General features: G+C 44.3%; 1 protein-coding gene across 1 annotated transcript in view; it reads right to left on the bottom strand.

Annotated features, from left to right (window-relative positions):
- Positions 1-416: 416 nt before the first annotated feature.
- Positions 417-21,613, bottom strand: part of LOC109874381 (coronin-6-like) — a 31,012-nt gene continuing 9,815 nt past the window's right edge. The window contains exons 3-8 of the mRNA XM_020466264.2: positions 16,551-16,673; positions 5,347-5,476; positions 5,091-5,269; positions 1,439-1,558; positions 1,188-1,292; positions 417-616 (exon numbers count right to left, since the gene is read on the bottom strand). Coding sequence (XP_020321853.2) covers positions 467-616; positions 1,188-1,292; positions 1,439-1,558; positions 5,091-5,269; positions 5,347-5,476; positions 16,551-16,673 — 807 coding nt within the window. The 3' untranslated portion in view covers positions 417-466. The remainder of the gene's footprint in view (positions 617-1,187; positions 1,293-1,438; positions 1,559-5,090; positions 5,270-5,346; positions 5,477-16,550; positions 16,674-21,613) is intronic.

Genomic DNA, 21,613 nt, shown 5'->3' with positions numbered 1-21,613 from the left:
ATGTTATTTCTGTTAGTGCAGGGTGAGCTGCACACAGTGGGCATCCTACTTGGGCACACCGCCTCAGTGCTAACAGTATACATTTGATTCATAGGCACATGATTACAACATACAATAGCTGTAGGACCAGCAGAGGCGTTCAGGGCAGTTAGAGGGACATACATTAGGTTACTTACATTGTGTCTACCAATGCCCCTGGGATAATGTACATTTGCTGAAGCATTATGACAACTCAGCAACACAATGGTAGGGATTATCTAAACTGGGCTTGGGTCATTGATAAGTCATTGTCTCAACTCAGCCTTATAGTGCTGTGAAAGGATCCAGGAACCCAAAGGATTTAGGTGGATCCCATCTTCCTTATAAAACTTGCTTTGTTTCCAAAAGGTATCGAAATTGCATTGCATATACCTGTGTGTAATGTCCATCCCTGATTGGGAGTGTGTGTGCGTCTGTGCGCAGTTTCCTACCTGGCGATCTCACACTTGCTGACGTCCACCCCTCTCTTAGGCATGAAGCCCATCCCCCTCTGAGGCTCCTTGCTGCTGAAGGTACTGAGGTAGTGGACATAGGGAGGCTCCTCTGTTATCTCAAAGTACCGGATACTACTGTCCCCCTAGATAGGAGGGGAGGAGTGAGTAGAAGAGAGGGGAGGTCAGAGGAGGAAAGGAGAGGGGAGAAGAAGGGAGGGGAGAGGAGGAAATGAGAGGGGGAGAGGAGGAAAGGAGAGGAGGAAAGGGGGGAAGGGAAGGGAGAGGAGGAAATGAGAGGGAGGGGAAGGGTGGGAAAGAAGAGGGGAGGATTTACAGTAGTAGTATCAAAGTAATGGATAATACTGTTACTGTGTGTGTGTGTGTGTGTGTGTGTGTGTGTGTGTGTGTGTGTGTGTGTGTGTGTGTTTTATACCTTTCCACAGAGGTAAACCATGTTGGTGTGTGTGTGTGTGTGTGTGTGTGTGTGTGTGTGTGTGTGTGTGTGTGTGTGTGTGTGTGTGTGTGTGTGTGTGTGTGTTTCATACCTTTCCACAGAGGTAAACCATGTTGGTGTCTGGGTGTGTTTTATACCTTTCCACAGAGGTAAACCATGTTGGTTTCTGGGTGTGTGTGTGTGTTTCATACCTTTCCACAAAGGTCAACCATGTTGGTGTCTGGGTGTGTGTGTGTGTGTGTGTGTGTGTGTGTTCATACCTTTCCACAGAGGTAAACCATGTTGGTGTCTGGGTCGTAGTACGGTAACAACACCCCGTTACTTGTGTCCAACTCCAGCAGTGCAATGGGCTCCTCAAAACTGGTCTGGTAGGAACAGAGCAAAGAAGGACAAGATGAGAGAAGAGGGACGAGAGGAATTCATTGGGCCGATGTTCACTGTCCTTCAAGAGGAATTACGAGTGAGGGTGCATGCATGTGTGTGCTCGTGTGTATTTGTCTGTGTGTGTTACCGGGTCCCACAAGCCCAGCTCTCTCTGACTCATCCTGGTGAAGCCGGTAGTGAACAGGTTTCCGTCTCTGGTAAAGATGGCCCTCATTGGTCGGATCCCGTCGTGTGGAGCCATCCTCTCCTATTGGACCGAACGGACAAGACAGACATCACTAACAGAGTACAGAGCACCCATCAAGGTGATAAGAGGGCTCATCATGGCTTCTGTGAAAGCACAAGCAGTCCCATTGAGGCCTGTACGATTTGTACTAAATATCTACACTGAACAAAAATATAAACGCAACATGTAAAGTGTTATTTATCTCAAATTTTGTGCACAAATTTGTTTACATCCCTGTTGGTGAGCATATCTCCTTTGCCAAGATAATCCATCCGCCTGACACTTGTGGCATATCTAGAGGCTGATTTAAAAGCATGATCATTACACAGGTGCACCTTGTACTGGGGACAATAAAAAGGCCACTTTAAAATGTGCAGTTATGTCACACAACACAATGCCACAGATGTCTCAAGTTTTGAGGAAGTGTGCAATTGGCATGTTGACTGCATGAATGTCCACCAGAACTGTTGCCAGAGAATTGAATGTTTGTTTCTTTACCATAAGCCGCCTCCAACGTCGTTTTAGATCATTTGGCAGTACGTCCAACCGGCCTCACATTGCAGACCACGTGCAAACATGCCAGCCCAGGACCTCCACATCTGGCTTCTTCAACCGACACCAGCCACCCGGACAGCTAATGTAAGTGTGGCTTTGCACAACTGAAAAAGTTCTGCACAAACTGTTAGAAACCATCTCAGGGAAGTTTTTTTGCATGCTCGTCGTCCTCACCGGGGTCTTGACCTCTGACTGCAGTTTGGCGTCGTAACCGGCTTCAGTGGGCAAATGCTCACCTTAGATGGCCACTGTCACGCTGGAGAAGTATGCTCTTCATGGATGAACCCCAGTTTCAACTGTACCGGGCAGATGGTAGACAGCGTAGCGTGTATGGCATTGTGTGGGCGGGAAGTTTGCTGATGTCAACGTTGTGAACAGAGGGCCCCACGGTGGCGGTGGGGTTATGGTATGGGCAGGCAATCATAAGCTATGGACAACGAACACAATTGTATTTTATCGATGGCAATTTGAATGCACAGAGACACCGTGACGAGATCCTGAGGCCCATTGCTGTGCCTTTCATCCGCCGCCATCACCTCATTCAGCATGATAATGTACGGCCCCGTGTCGCAAGGGTCTGTACAAAATTCCTGGAAGCTGAAAATGTCCCAGTTATTCCATGGCCTGCATACTCATCAGACATGTCACCCAATGAGCTCTTCTGGGAAGGCTTTCCACTAGATGTTGGAACATTGCTGCTATAACAGCCTCCACTCTTCTGGGAAGGCTTTCCACTAGATGTTGGAACATTGCTGCTATAACAGCCTCCACTCTTCTGGGAAGGCTTTCCACTAGATGTTGGAACATTGCTGCTATAACAGCCTCCACTCTTCTGGGAAGGCTTTCCACTAGATGTTGGAACATTGCTGCTACAACAGCCTCCACTCTTCTGGGAAGGCTTTCCACTAGATGTTGGAACATTGCTGCTATAACAGCCTCCACTCTTCTGGGAAGGCTTTCCACTAGATGTTGGAACATTGCTGTTATAACAGCCTCCACTCTTCTGGGAAGGCTTTCCACTAGATGTTGGAACATTGCTGCTACAACAGCCTCCACTCTTCTGGGAAGGCTTTCCACTAGATGTTGGAACATTGCTGCTATAACAGCCTCCACTCTTCTGGGAAGGCTTTCCACTAGATGTTGGAACATTGCTGCTATAACAGCCTCCACTCTTCTGGGAAGGCTTTCCACTAGATGTTGGAACATTGCAGTGGGAACGTGCTTCCATTCAGCCACAAGAGGATTAGTGAGGTCAGGGACTGATGTTGGGTGATTAGGCCTGGCTCTCTGTTGGCATTCCAATTCATCCCAAAGGTGTTTGATGGGGTTGAGGTCAGGGCTCTCTGTTTTTCCACACTGATCTCGACAAACCTTTTCTTTATGGACCTCGCTTTGTGCCTGGGGGCATTGTCATGCTGAAACAGGAAAGAGCCTTCCCCAAACTGTTTCCACAATGTTGGAAGCACAGAATCGTCTAGAATGTATGCTGTAGCATTAACTGACGTTGCTACCAGAGGCAGTTTGGAACTCGGTAGTGAGTGTTGCAACTGAGGACAGACGATTTTTACGAGCTACATGCTTCAGCACTCGGCGGTCCCGTTCTGTGAGCTTGTGTGGCCTACCACTTTGCGGCTGAGCCGTTGTCGCTCCTAGACATTTCCACTTCACAATAACAACACACATCTACAGCACACATCTACAGCAGGAAAGAAAATTTACGAACTGGCTTGTAAAGGTGGTATCCTATGTTTGTCTATGGAGATCGCATGGCTGTGTGCTCAATTTGATATACCTGTCAGCAACAGGTGTGGCTGAAATAGCCAAATCCACTCATTTGAAGGGGTGTCCACATATTTGTGTATATATAGTGTATATACTATACAATCATGTACATACTACCTAAATTGCCCCGACCAACCAGTGCTCCCGCACATTGGCTAACCGGGCTATCTGCATTGTGTCCCACCACCCACCAACCCCTCTTTTTACGCTTCACTTTAACGATACCTACATGTATACCTCAATCAGCCTGATTAACAGGTGTCTGTATATAGCCTTGCTACTCTTTTTTTCAAATGTCTTTTTACTGTTGTTTTATTTCTTTACTTACACACACACACACACACACACACACACACACACACACACACACACACACACACACACACACACACACACACACACACACACACACACACACACACACACACACACACACACACACACACACACACACACACACACACACTTTTTTCCCGCACCATTGGTTAGAGCCTATAAGTAAGCATTTCACTGTAAGGCCATACCAGGCGGAGATACAGCCCAACAGAATGCTCTCAATGGTGCATTTGAATTTCTTCAGTCTCCTGAGGTTATTCACCACACTGTCTGTGTGGGTGGACCATTTCAGATTGTCAGTGATGTGTAAAGCCGAAGAACTTAAAGCTTGCATATGCATATCTGTACTCCCAGTCATGTGAAATCCATAAATTAGTGTAGTTGTCACCCAATGTCACTAGTTTGCATTGCCTTATGTAAGGAAGTATGTTGTTTTACTTCACACACACACATGCCTGCACGCGCACACACACACACACACACACACTTCCACTGATCGTTTGCTGTTGTACATGTGCTGTTGCCAGTGTCTTCTGTCTGTGTCTTCCATTGTGTCTTCCATTGTGTCTTCCATTGTGTCTTCTGTCTGTGTCTTCCATTGTGTCTTCCATTGTGTCTTCCATTGTGTCTTCCATTGTGTCTTCTGTCTGTGTCTTCCATTGTGTCTTCCATTGTGTCTTCCATTGTCTTTTGTTTTGTTATTGCCCCCCGTCTCCACTGGGGGCCTTTTGCCATGTCGTCATTGTAAATAAGAATCACTCACTTTGAGTACAGAGACTAGGTCTGGGAAACTGTGACCTTTGACCTCTCTGAGACCACCTCTCTCTTACCCTGTCATCTTAATTTCTTCCCCTCCCAGCTCCCCCATTCACCAACTCACCGCGACCACCTCTCTCTTGCGGGGGTCACATACACGGAGGCGTCGGTCTTTACAGGTAGTGCAGAACAGGCTGCCGTTACGGTTCCAGCTGACGTTGTAGATGAGGTCTGGGTGGTCGTCCATGGAGATGAGCGCCTCGCCAGTTCCCACGTTCCAGATTATTATCAGGTTATCACTGCCTGGGGGTAGGGAGGGAGGAGTAGGGTGAGAAAGTGTGTGAGTGAGTGCATGATTGTGTGTGTGTGTCTGTGTGTACCTGCAGTGAGTAGTATGTTGCGTGCGGTGGGGTGCCAGGTGACAATGCCGACGCGTTTGGAGTGTCCCTCCAGGACCACGATGGGCTCTGATATGGGCCGGGTCCCCATCTGGTCAGGGATCTGCCACACCTGCAGGGGAACACAATATAACTTTATCAACTACAGAGGGACACAAAAAGACGTTACACCTATAGAAGGACACAAAATAATGTTCCACCTTGAGGGGGAAAAAAGCTACGTTACACCTATAGGTCGCACCTCCAACACTTGGTCACGTCATGTTGTGAACTTTCTCAAGCCGTGTAGTGCCCAAAAGTCAGGATAAGCCTGGTCATTTGAACAGAGGCTAACAGATGCTAACACAGGCTAACGGAGGCTAACACAGGCTAACGGAGGCTAACACAGGCTAACGGAGGCTAACACAGGCAAACGGAGGCTAACACAGGCTAACGGAGGCTAACACAGGCTAACGGAGGCTAACACAGGCTAACGGAGGCTAACGCAGGCTAACGCAGGCTAACGGAGGCTAACACAGGCTAACGGAGGCTAACGCAGGCTAACGGAGGCTAACGCAGGCTAACGGAGGCTAACACAGGCTAACGGAGGCTAATGACCGCTTTGCCTGGAAATACAATAACATTGCTAAAGTAGGCAAATATTTAGTTGGAAATAACTTTACCCTCATTATCAAGCCGTCAAATTTACTTCAGACAGATGGCAATGTTGTCATTAGCTGGCAATGTTTGTCAGAAATAGCTGGCTAGGCCTCCCGGGTGGCGCAGTGGTTAAGGACGCCACCAGAGACTCTGGGTTCGCGCCCAGGCTCTGTCGTAACCAGCCGCGACCGGGAGGTCCGTGGGGCGACGCACAATTGGCCTAGCGTCGTCCGGGTTAGGGAGGGTTTGGCCGGTAGGGAAATCCTTGTCTCATCGCGCACCAGCGACTCCTGTGGCGGGCTGGGCGCAGTGTGCTCTAACCAAGGCTGCCAGGTGCACGGTGTTTCCTCCGACACATTGGTGCGGCTGGCTTCCGGGTTGGATGCGCGCTGTGTTAAGAAGCAGTACGGCTGGTTGGGTTGTGTATCGGAGGACGCATGACTTTCAACCTTCGTCTCTCCTGAGCCCGTACGGGAGTTGTAGCGATGAGACAAGATAGTAGCTACTAAACAATTGGATACCAGGAAATTGGGGAGAAAAAGGGCAAAACATTATTTTTTAAGATATAAAAAAAAGAAATAGCTGGCTAATGTAAGCCTTGCTGGGAGCACGAACATCCTTTTGGTCTCTCCTCAATCATAGCTAGCTAGCTAACGTTGTACTGCATCTAAAGTCAATCTGACAACATCACAATGGCAAAAGGTTTTCCTATAATTATCTGTGTCCTTTAGAAATGTTATTGAAATTCCAAGCCACAGTAATGCATTTTTGATTAAATATTCATCAGTGCCAAATGACAATGCATTGAAAATAATGCTCAGTCGGGCAGCAGTCCTAAAACGAATGTTACAAACAATATTGTGATGAAACGTGCAACCCATGAAAGAGGGGACATAATACAATGTTACACCTACAGGAGGCCACAATGGGTGTGTTCGTAAATTCAATCTGGAGCGCTCGGGGCGTTCGTAAATTCAATCTGGAGCGCGCTCAGAGTGACCTCTGGGTGTTCGCAAATTCAGAGCATTTGCTCTCAGAGCGTTCAGAGCGCACACTGGACGCTTTGGCCGAGGAGCAGCGTTAATCTGAGCACGACAGTCAAGCATCCAAGCTAACTGGCTAACGTTGGCTAGCTATTTCCAGACACAAATGAGAGAAAACACCTCACTCTGACCATTTTACTCATCCTAGCAGTTATCATGTTTTTCAGTGTTGGTGACTGTAACTGTGCTGCTGGCAACAATTGAATTACAATTTTTTTTGCCGACATTTACTGGCACTGGCCATATTCAACGGGTGTTTACAAATTCATCAGTTATTCTGCGCTCCAGGCACAGTTAGATGAGAGTGCTCTGAAATCGGAGTAGATGGCCAGAGTGAATATATGAACTTCACCCAACAATATAACGTTACACGCCTAAAGGATGACACATAACAACGTTACACGCCTAAAGGATGACACATAACAACGTTACACGCCTAAAGGATGACACATAACGTTACACGCCTAAAGGATGACACATAACAACGTTACACGCCTAAAGGATGACACATAACGTTACACGCCTAAAGGATGACACATAACAACGGTACGCACCTAAAGGATGACACATAACGACGTTATACACCTAAAGGATGACACATAACGACGTTACGAGCCTAAAGGATGACACATAACAACGTTACACGCCTAAAGGATGACACATAACAACGTTACACGCCTAAAGGATGACACATAACAACGTTATACACCTAAAGGATGACACATAACAACGTTATACACCTAAAGGATGACACATAACAACGTTACACGCCTAAAGGATGACACATAACGACCTAAAGGATGACAGATAACGTCACACGCCTAAAGGATGACACATAACAATGTTACACGACCCAAAGCATGACACATAACAACGTTACATGGCTAAAGGATGACACATAACAACGTTACACGCCTAAAGGATGACACATAACAACGTTACGCGCCTAAAGGATGACACATAACGTTACACGTCTAAAGGATGACACATAACAATGTTACGAGCCTAAAGGATGACACATAACGACGTTACACGCCTAAATGATGACACATAACGACGTTACACGGCTAAAGGATGACACATAACAACGTTACACGACCTAAAGGATGACACATAACGACGTTACACACCTAAAGGATGACACATAACGATGTTACACGACCTAAAGGATGACACATAACGTTACACGCCTAAAGGATGACACATAACAACGTTACATGGCCTAAAGGGTGACACATAACAACGTTACGTGCCTAAAGGATGACACATACCAACGTTACACACCTAAAGGATGACACATAACAACGTTACACGCCTAAAGGATGACACATAACGTTACACACCTAAAGGATGACACATAACGTTACAGACCTAAAGGATGACACATAACAACGTTACACGCCTAAAGGATGACACATAATGTTGCAGACCTAAAGGATGACACATAACGTTATACGCCTAAAGGATGACACATAACAACGTTACACGGCTAAAGGATGACACATAACAACGTTACACGACCTAAAGAATGACACATAACGACCTAAAGGATGACAGATAACGTCACACGCCTAAAGGATGACACATAACAATGTTACACGACCTAAAGGATGACACATAACAACGTTACGCGCCTAAAGGATGACACATAACAACGTTACACACCTAAAGGATGACACATAACAACGTTACACGGCTAAAGGATGACACATAACAACGTTACACGACCTAAAGGATGACACATAACAACGTTACACGACCTAAAGGATGACACGTTACAACGTTACATGACCTAAAGGATGACACGTAACAACGTTACATGCCTAAAGGATGACACATAACGTTACACGTCTAAAGGATGACACATAACAACGTTACGAGCCTAAAGGATGACACATAACGACGTTACACGCCTAAATGATGACACATAACAACGTTACACGGCTAAAGGATGACACATAACAACGTTACACGACCTAAAGAATGACACATAACGACCTAAAGGATGACAGATAACGTCACACGCCTAAAGGATGACACATAACAATGTTACACGACCTAAAGGATGACACATAACAACGTTACGCGCCTGAAGGATGACACATAACAACGTTACACACCTAAAGGATGACACATAACAACGTTACACGTCTAAAGGATGACACATAACAACGTTACGAGCCTAAAGGATGACACATAACGACGTTACACGCCTAAATGATGACACATAACAACGTTACACGGCTAAAGGATGACACATAACAACGTTACACGACCTAAAGAATGACACATAACGACCTAAAGGATGACAGATAATGTTACACGCCTAAAGGATGACACATAACAATGTTACACGACCTAAAGGGTGACACATAACAACGTTACGCGCCTAAAGGATGACACATAACAACGTTACACACCTAAAGGATGACACATAACAACGTTACACGCCTAAAGGATGACACATAACGTTACACACCTAAAGGATGACACATAACGTTACACACCTAAAGGATGACACATAATGTTGCAGACCTAAAGGATGACAACTAACAACGTTACACGCCTAAAGGATGACACAATGTTACAGACCTAAAGGATGACACATAACGTTACACGCCTAAAGGATGACACATAACGTTACGCGCCTAAAGGATGACACATAACAACGTTACACGACCTAAAGGATGACACATAACAGCGTTACATGACCTAAAGGATGACACGTAACAACGTTACATGCCTAAAGGATGACACATAACAACGTTACACGCCTAAAGGATGACACATAACGTTACACACCTAAAGGATGACACATAACAACGTTACGAGCCTAAAGGATGACACATAACAACGTTACACACCTAAAGGATGACACATAACAATGTTACACACCTAAAGGATGACACATAATGTTACACACCTAAAGGATGACACATAACGTTACAGACCTAAAGGATGACACATAACAACATTACACGCCTAAAGGATGACACATAATGTTACAGACCTAAAGGATGACACATAACGTTACACGCCTAAAGGATGACACATAACGTTACACGCCTAAAGGATGACACATAACAACGTTACACGCCTAAAGGATGACACATAACGTTACACGCCTAAAGGATGACACATAACAATGTTACACACCTAAAGGATGACACATAACGTTACAGACCTAAAGGATGACACATAACAACGTTACACGCCTAAAGGATGACACAATGTTACATACCTAAAGGATGACACATAATGTTACACGCCTAAAGGATGACACATAACAACGTTACACGCCTAAAGGATGACACATAACGTTACACGCCTAAAGGATGACACAACGTTACACGCCTAAAGGATGACACATAACAATGTTACAAACCTAAAGGATGACACATAACGACGTTACACGCCTAAATGATGACACATAACGACATTACACGCCTAAATGATGACACATAACGACGTTACACGCCTAAAGGATGACACATAACGACGTTACACGCCTAAAGGATGACACATAACGACGTTACACGCCTAAATGATGACACATAACGACGTTACACGCCTAAATGATGACACATAACGACGTTACACGCCTAAATGATGACACATAACAACGTTACGCGCCTAAAGGATGACACATAACAACGTTACGCGCCTAAAGGATGGCACATAACAACGTTACGCGACTAAAGGATGACACATAACAACGTTACACGCCTAAAGGATGACACATAACGACGTTACACGCCTAAATGATGACACATAACGACGTTACACGCCTAAATGATGACACATAACGTTACGCGCCTAAAGGATGACACATAACAACGTTACGCGCCTAAAGGATGACACATAACAACGTTACGCGCCTAAAGGATGACACATAACAACGTTACGCGCCTAAAGGATGACACATAACAACGTTACACGCCTAAAGGATGACACATAATGTTACAGACCTAATGGATGACACATAACGTTACACGCCTAAAGGATGACACATAACAACGTTACGCGCCTAAAGGATGACACATAATGTTACACGCCTAAAGGATGACACATAACAACGTTACGCGCCTAAAGGATGACACATAATGTTACACGCCTAAAGGATGACACATAACAACGTTACACGCATAGAAATAGAATAACTAGAACGGTCTTGGATCCTCTAAGCCTGGCAATTTGACTGGTAGACTCATGGAGATATGCCATATCTATATTTATGTATGAGTTGACTTATGGCAGTGAGGAAGAGGCGGAGCGAAGAGGATCCCCTCCCGTCAAAATTTGTCCACGTGGGAATGTAGCGAAAAGCAGATCACCTGCCTCCCCGCTATTTGGGACAACGTCTCCCATTGTTAAGGCGGAGATCATCTCGTCATTATATACAGTATCACGGGTACATTCGCAAATGGCTGCTTGGTTTTGTGACACAATAATTTCCATGGTAATGTAGAATATTCCTTTAAATGATGCGGCTCATGCAATGTATTTTTTGTAATGTTAGTTGAGTTGATTCAACAAATTTCAGCACAGATTTTTTTTTTTACCTTTATTTAACTAAGTCAGTTAAGAACACATTTTTATTTTCAATGACGGCCTAGGAACAGTGGGTTAAGTGTCTTGTTCAGGGGCAGAACGACAGATTTGTACCTTATCAGCTTGGGGATTCGAACTTGCAACCTTTCCGGTTACTAGCCCAATGCTCTAACCACTAGGCTACGCTGCCACCCCAGATTGACTTCCTGCTTTTACTCTCGGCTGAAGGTAACAAATTTTCCTCACGTCTTCTCTCCTCCTTTCTCACCTCCCTCTCAAAACCCATTGGATGAGAGGTCTCGTTGTCTTCACCTTAGTCATCTTCAACCATAGAGATAGATAAGAGGTCTCATTGTCTTCACCTTAGTCATCTTCAACCATAGAGATAGATCATATTCCTCACGTCTTCTCTCCTCCTTTCTCACCTCCCTCTCAAAACCCATTGGATGAGAGGTCTCGTTGTCTTCACCTTAGTCATTTTCAACCATAGAGATAGATAGAGGACTCATTTTTATATCTGTGCCATTATAGTGTCTGTGACAGCATGGGCCGTGCCATTTAGGCTATAACCCATAGGAATCCCATCCCAGTTGACTACTTTAATAATATAATATAATGATATATGCCATGGTGTAAGTCCTCAATGACACTGCCCATGCTATAACGGTCTTCTGGCCACTAGAGGCCTCTATCATTCTCTAGGTCTTCAACCTACTGTAGCTTTTACTTCCTGCTTTGCTCCTATGGGTACACCCAAACATGGCCGCCAGTCCACCCATTATGCCATCATTAACTTGAATGGAGACACCCATTCTATTGTTACAGCTACGCATGGACATAATACAATGTTACAGCTACAGGGGGACACATAATAACGTTACACCTACACAGGGACACAATACAATGTTACAGCTACACAGGGACATAATACAATGTTACAGCTACAGGGGGACACATAACAATGTTACACCTACACATGGACACAATACAATGTTATACATACAGGGGGACACATAATAATGTTACACCTACACAGGGACACAATACAATGTTATACATACAGGGGGACACATAATAATGTTACACCTACACAGGGACACAATACAATGTTATACATACAGGGGGACACATAATAATGTTACACCTACACATGGACACAATACAATGTTACACCTACACATGGACACAATACAATGTTACAACTACACATGGACACAATACAATGTTACAGCTACAGGGGGACACATAATAATGTTACACCTACACAGGGACACAATACAATGTTACACCTACACATGGACACAATAAAATGTTACACCTACACATGGACACAATACAATGTTACAGCTACATGGGGACACAATACAATGTTACACCTACACAGGGACATAATACAATGTTATACATACAGGGGGACACATAATAATGTTACACCTACACAGGGACACAATACAATGTTACAGCTACACAAGGACACAATACAATGTTATACATACAGGGGGACACATAATAATGTTACACCTACACAGGGACACAATACAATGTTATACATACAGGGGGACACATAATAATGTTACACCTACACAGGGACACAATACAATGTTATACATACAGGGGGACACATAATAATGTTACACCTACACATGGACACAATACAATGTTACACCTACACATGGACACAATACAATGTTACACCTACACATGGACACAATACAATGTTACAGCTACAGGGGGACACAATACAATGTTACACCTACACAGGGAGACAATACAATATTATACATACAGGGGGACACATAATAATGTTACACCTACACAGGGACACAATACAATGTTACAGCTACAGGGGGACACATAATAATGTTACACCTACACATGGACACAATACAATGTTACAGCTACATGGGGACACAATACAATGTTACACCTACACAGGGACACAATACAATGTTATACATACAGGGGGACACATAATAATGTTACACCTACACAGGGACACAATACAATGTTATACATACAGGGGGACACATAATAATGTTACACCTACACATGGACACAATACAATGTTACACCTACACATGGACACAATACAATGTTACACATACAGGGGGACACATAATAATGTTACACCTACACAGGGACACAATACAATGTTACAGCTACACATGGACACAATACAATGTTACACCTACACATGGACACAATACAATGTTATACATACACATGGACACAATACAATGTTACAGCTACAGGGGGACACAATACAATGTTACACCTACACAGGGAGACAATACAATATTATACATACACATGGACACAATACAATGTTACAACTACACATGGACACAATACAATGTTACACCTACACATGGACACAATACAATGTTACAGCTACAGGGGGACACATAATAATGTTACACCTACACATGGACACAATACAATGTTACAGCTACAGGGGGACACATAATAATGTTACACCTACACATGGACACAATACAATGTTACAGCTACAGGGGGACACAATAAAATGATACACCTACACATGGACACAATACAATGTTACACCTACACATGGACACAATACAATGTTACAGCTACAGGGGGACACATAATAATGTTACACCTACACAGGGACACAATACAATGTTATACATACAGGGGGACACATTATAATGTTACACCTACACAGGGACACAATACAATGTTATACATACAGGGGGACACATAATAATGTTACACCTACACAGGGACACAATACCATGTTATACATACAGGGGGACACATAATAATGTTACACCTACACAGGGACACAATACGATGTTATACATACAGGGGGACACATAATAATGTTACACCTACACAGGGACACAATACAATGTTATACATACAGGGGGACACATAATAATGTTACACCTACACAGGGACACAATACAATGTTATACATACAGGGGGACACATAATAATGTTACACCTACACATGGACACAATACAATGTTACAGCTACACAAGGACACAATACAACGTTACACCTACAGGGGAACAGGGGGACACATAATACCGTTACACATTGGGACACAAAGAACATTGCTATGACCTAATTCCAGTACTATATCTTAGAGAACATTTTCCCATACTAATTCAATTAAATGTGCTACTCCAACCACCCCCCCTCACCAATTTTTGGTGTGTGTGTGTGTGTGTTTTCAAACATAAGCACACACTCTCTCCCCCCTTCACACACACATAATCACACTCTAATGATAGCCAAGATAGCTGGCCCAGTAAGCCATGTCTTTTTGTCTGTGAAATCCAAAGGATGACATTACAGCTAAGGCCTTCTTCTCTGGTCACAATGTCAAGCCTGGACAGCTGCTATCTACAGTGGGGAGAACAAGTATTTGATACACTGCCGATTTTGCAGGTTTTCCTACTTACAAAGCATGTAGAGGTCTGTAATTTTTATCATAGGTACACTTCAACTGTGAGAGACGGAATCTAAAACAAAAATCCAGAAAATCACATTGTATGATTTTTAAGTAATTAATTTGCATTTTATGGCATGACATTAGTATTTGATCACCTACCAACCAGTAAGAATGCCAGCTCTCACAGACCTGTTAGTTTTTCTTTAAGAATCCCTCCTGTTCTCCACTCATTACCTGTATTAACTGCACCTGTTTGAACTCGTTACCTGTATAAAAGACACCTATCCACACACTGAATCAAACAGACTCCAACCTCTCCACAATGGCCAAAACCAGAGAGCTGTGTAAGGACATCAGGGTTAAATTGTAGACCTGCACGAGGCTGGGATGGGCTACAGGACAATAGGCAAGCAGCTTGGTGAGAAGGCAACAACTGTTGGCGCAATTATTAGAAAATGGAAGAAGTTCAAGATGACGGTCAATCACCCTCGGTCTGGGGCTCCATGCAAGATCTCACCTCGTGGGGCATCAATGATCATGAGGTAAGTGAGGGATCAGCCCATAACTACACGGCAGGACCTGGTCAATGACCTGAAGAGAGCTGCGACCGACCGACCGCGACAGACCGACCGACCGACACTCTATCCCATTTCCAGAACACACAAAGGCATCAGTGTAGTAACACATGGCATCATAAACAGCCAGTGCTGTACATCATTAGTTCACACAAGCAGCCATTACAAGACAGAACCTCCGGTTTGAATCCTACTGACTGTATCATCATATGATATCTACTCCTTTAGCTTGATTTCACTGTAATATATGCTATATGTGTTCTTTATCACAAAATCCCTTGTTTGCATCAACACGTTCCCTCTTTGATAAAACCAGAACGCAAGAGAAAACACACACACACACACACACACACACACACACACTTGTCCTTGTGCTACCCTTGTGATGCAAGGTCTTGGTGGACAGTAGCACTAGGTCTGATAAACCACATTCCTTGTAAACACACACAGACACACGCACACACACAGCTTTGATATCTCATCCCTGCTCATCCTGAGAGGCTCTGTCATCTGATTGGTGGATGAGGCAGAAGGGTATTCAGGGGAGCTGTGTTAACACATGTTTATAAATACCAACCAGCCGTTACCCCAACAACCCCCCCCCCCCCCCACACACACACCCCATCCCTCTGCAGGCAGCACCCCTTCCCTCCACCTACCACGCTGTCCCCCTAACACCACCCACCTTTCTATTTTCCCACACACACCAAACCTGAGTCCTCAGCCCTTGTTATAAGTGAGGCATTTAGGCAGGACACCGAGGCTAACATCCCACACTACAGTCCTATAATAAACCTCATGGGCTCATTACTGACTACGGAGAGTCAGGACCTTTGGTTTAACAGATCGTTAGATGAACAGCAGACCAGGGACAGTTCTTAAAAACACTGACAGTTGATACATTATAATGTTTTCCTATGATATTACACACACACACACACTGCCAGCCTTACCATGGCTGTGGTGTCTTCTGAGCAGGATGCCAGGATGTTGTCGTTGTGAGGGCACCAGTCGATGTCCAAGACGGGCCCAGTATGGCCAGTCACCAACGGGTGGTTCTTATCCAGACGACCCATCTACATCACATAGGACAGGACAGACAGGCAGACAGCATCACATTACACTGCAATATACACAGTGTACAGTCTAGTTAGAAAAACTCTATATTTTAGCAACAGCAATACAAATGTAGATGCTATGCCCCACATCTTAGGAGATAGCTATAACAATACAAATGTAGAAGTTATGCCCCACATCTTAGGAGAAAGCTATATAATAATGATGTGGTTCCTGAGCTGTTAAACATCTGATCATCTGCACAGCGGGACTGACAACAAAGACTGAACTACACAACGCATCGTACACCATTTCACATACTACACTTCTTTATTTTAGCCATGCCTGAAACCCACACCAGGAACATGTGCATTCCTGACCAATGATGTCACTTCCTGTGCTATTTCACCACTTCCTGTTCCGTTAATTTGAACCACGCGTCTCTCAACCCCGTCACACATATACCCACGCACGTATACACGCACACGCACATACATACACACATCCTACCACCCTGAGGTGTGTATTTATAGCAGTCTGATGAGGTGTTGAAAGGGGAGTTTTTCTTTTGGCTCGGACCCTGAGCATGATGGATGGAGAGCAGCACAGATATATATAGACTGACTCTCCAGCCCTCTAATGTACAGTGGGGTCTGAAATGATTGGCACTCTTGATAAAGATTAGCATAACAGACTGTATAAAATAATGCAGATACTGAATTATATTGTATCCTCAACAAAATGGGGAAACTATATTATTTTATACCAATACCATTTCCCACAGAAAGATATTTTGTTTAACAGGTAATCATTTCGACGCCAAACCCACCACTAGTGGGCGTGGCCAGAGGGCTCTATTTTCATGTCATCTGACCACAGCACTGGTTCCAATCCAAGTCCCAACACTGCTTAGTTAAACTCCAGGCTTTTACGTTTGTGGGATGACGTGAAAATACAGCTCTTTGGTCAGTGGTGAGTTTGTCGAGATGAGAATGCAGAAAATAACCTCAAACCTACTGTAAAATATGTTGGTGGATCTATGATGTTATGGTTAAGGACATCAGAAACTTGACCCAGTACCAGGACATTTTAGCCAAAAACCTGGTGGCCTCTGCCAGGAGGCTGGAACATGGCCACATGTTGATCTTCCAGCAAGACAATAACCCCAAGCACACATCAAAATCCACAAAAGAAATGGTTAACTGGACACAAAATCAGCATTTTGTAATGGCCATCTCAGTCTCTGGACTTGAAACCTATTGAAAACCTGTGGTTTGAAGTGAAGAGTGTAGAACATAAGTGCAGACGAAGGATATCAAGGATCTGGAAGGATTCTGTATGGAGGAATGGTCTACGATCCCTTCCAATGGGTTCTCCAACTCATTGATCCTCACAAGGTGATGTGTTGAAAGGTATTGAAAACAGGGGTGTCAAAAATGATCACCCCTAGCTTTTTGAGAAGAAAAATATTACTTGTAAAACAAACTCTTTCTCTGAGCAATTGTATTAGTATAATATAATACAACTTTTTTTTAAATAAAATACAATATAGCTCAGTATTTATATTTATTTTATAGTCATTTTTTCTCATCTTTATTAAGGGAATCGGACTCCACAGTATAACCATGTCTCTCCCACTCTCCCACTCCTCTTCCCAGCCCTCTAATATACAGTATAACCAAGTCTCTCCCACTCCTCTTCCCTCTGTCTGTCCAGCCCTCTAATATACAGTATAACCATGTCTCTCCCACTCCTCTTCCCTCTGTCTGTCCAGCGCTCTAATATATATATATAACTCTCCTCACTCTGAAGTGAACAGGATATTCAGTCATTTCAGTTCGCTCCTCAATTCACACACCTTGGTTGGAGAGCGAGGTAGCGGCAGTGTTCCTCTCTTTCTCTCTCTCACTCTCCGCCTCGCTCTCTTTGTCTGTCTGTTTTTCACTAATAGATAGACAGGGTGTCTGTACCAGGGTCTCTGTACCAGGGTCTCTGTACCAGGGTCTCTGTACCAGGGTGTCTGTACCAGGGTGTCTGTACCAGGGTGTCTGTACCAGGGTCTCTGTACCAGGGTCTCTGTACCAGGGTCTCTGTACCAGGGTGTCTGTACCAGGGTGTCTGTACCAGGGTGTTTGTACCAGGGTGTCTGTCTGTAGTGACGCCTCTAGCACTGAGATGCAGTGCCTTAGACAGCCGTGCCACTCGGGAGCCCCGGTAGAGTGAACTTTTGTGAGAATCTCTACGGCCCCCAAGGAATCAGGGATGTCACCTGGGTACGGCAGGTATGGCAGGGTATCCCACTGGGTACGGCAGGGTATCCCACTGGGTACGGCAGGGTATCCCGCTGGGTACGGCAGGGTATCCCGCTGGGTACGGCAGGGTATCCCGCAGGGTACGGCAGGGTATCCCACTGGGTACGGCAGGATATCCCACTGGGTACGGCAGGGTATCCCACTGGGTACGGCAGGGTATCCCACTGGGTACGGCAGGGTATCCCACTGGGTACGGCAGGGTATCCCACTGGGTACGGCAGGGTATCCCACTGGGTACGGCAGGGTATCCCACTAGGCAAACACTGGTTGAACCAACGTCGTTTTTATAAGTCATTTCAACCAAAACATAAATGTGATAACTTTGAATCAACGTGGAAAACTAATTGGATTTGAAAAAAGTAAAGGGAATTTAGTATTTTTTCGCCCAACTTTTAACCTAATGTCACAGCCGTTGTTGGTTGAAGAAGGTGAGGACCAAAGCGTAGCGTGGTTTGTGTTCATGATGTTAATATTTAATGAATCAAACTGAACACTGAAATACAAAACAACCAAGTGAAAGACTGAAACTACAACGAAACAGTCCTGTCTGGTGAAGACACACAACAGAAAATATAATCACCCACACCTCAAGGGGGAAAACAGGCTGCCTAAGTATGGTTCTCAGTCAGGGACAACGATTGACAGCTGCCTCTGATTAAGAACCATACTAGGCCAAACACAGAAATACCAAATCATAGAAAAAAGAACAGACTGCCCACCCAACTCACGCCCTGACCATACTAAAACAAAGACATCACAAAGGAACTAAGGTCAGAACGTGACACCTAAATCCAATGACATGGTGACATGTTTTGTTATTGTTACGTTGAATTCACGTTAGTTGACAACTCAACCAAATGTAAATCAAAACCATACGCTGAACTGACGTCTGTGCCCAGTGGCAGTCGCCATACCGTAGCTCAAGACCAACAATGTAAAAGTAATTAAAATCCAGATTAAAATGCAATGACTGTTTCGTGTATTGAAAGGCTGGCTTTAGGACCATGCAGAGCATCGCTCGGAGGGAAGCTACTAGCCCGCGTGCCTTTATCTCAGCAGTGATCAGAGACAGTTCTGTGTTATGCACCTGTTACATTCACATTGGACAGCATAGGCAGCACCTCCAATAGGCTAGGGGAAGATAACCGTCCCCCTGAAGTACATTTTATTACATTTGCAAAGATTAGCTATATAAATACTCATGCATATGCATTAATTAATTCATTAATAAATTCAAAATTCTACACCAGAGAGCATGATTTGGCCACAGAGGATCATTTGCTTCTTTAATTGCTTTAAACGCGCAATTTGGGCAGCGCGTGGCAAATAGCTGATTGTTGAGTTGCAGCAGGCAGTGGAAAGCAGTTCAATATGCCTAGGCCTGTAGCAATATTTATAAATACAATGGCAGGAAAAACATAACAAATGGCTTTTGTTGAAAAGAGAAATACTATGTCTACGTATGAAAAGGTAAAAGGTTTATGTTTCTGTCTCCATATGATATGGTAAATATACGCAATGCAAAAAAACATCTACATTTAAATGGTATTAATATTATTTGCATATATTTCCATATATTTCCATTATTTCCATTAATTCCCATATATTCCAGTTAATTCCCACAGAAAGTGTCCACCTCTGAATATTCCCCAAAATGTGCAACCCTAATGACAACAAAGACTTTATTGAAGAATCCCTACTGTTGACCAATCACCGACAATGGGGCGTTGACGTCGGCTCCGAACTCCGTCTTCCCTCAATAGAAAATGTTGTCTGCCCGAAAAGCCGAACAGTTTGTTTTTGACTCACTGAATTCCAAAACAAACAAAAACGTCCCAAAATGTCATCATGCTACAGTATATGCACTCTTCATGCACAAACTCTTCCGAACTGTTTTGTCTGGGAAGCATGCGGACGCCTTCAGGCGGGGGGAAGTGAAGGTAGGGAAATCCTGCTTCAGGTAACACCTTGCTGTGTGTGGATAAACTGCGAAGAGAGCAAGGCCTGTGCAGAACTGACAGTAACACCTTGCTGTGTGTGGATAGACTGTGAAGAGAGCAAGGCCTGTGCAGAACTGACAGTAACACCTTGCTGTGTGTGGATAGACTGCGAAAAGAGCAAGGCCTGTGCAGAACTGACAGTAACACCTTGCTGTGTGTGGATAGACTGCGAAGAGAGCAAGGCCTGTGCAGAACTGACAGTAACACCTTGCTGTGTGTGGATAGACTGCGAAGAGAGCAAGGCCTGTGCAGAACTGACAGTAACACCTTGCTGTGTGTGGATAGACTGCGAAGAGAGCAAGGCCTGTGCAGAACTGACAGTAACACCTTGCTGTGTGTGGATAGACTGTGAAGAGAGCAAGGCCTGTGCAGAACTGACAGTAACACCTTGCTGTGTGTGGATAGACTGTGAAGAGAGCAAGGCCTGTGCAGAACTGACAGTAACACATCGGGAGCTTTGTCCTCTAGGGAAACACACGAGAACTCAGATAACAACAACTTCAAGAGTTCCAGCTGAATTCTTCCCCTAGCAAGGACACTCAACGAAGGGCACCAAACGTTCCCTGTTATTAAACACAGAAAGAACAACAAGGCAGTTTGCTTGGAACTCTACTGCTGCGATGCAATACATCTGTTACTGTAATCAGC

Source organism: Oncorhynchus kisutch, linkage group LG29 (genome assembly GCF_002021735.2).
Source record: "Oncorhynchus kisutch isolate 150728-3 linkage group LG29, Okis_V2, whole genome shotgun sequence".
In the NCBI taxonomy this organism is placed as follows: Eukaryota; Metazoa; Chordata; class Actinopteri; order Salmoniformes; family Salmonidae; genus Oncorhynchus; species Oncorhynchus kisutch.
This window is presented reverse-complemented; position numbering and strand designations above follow the sequence as displayed.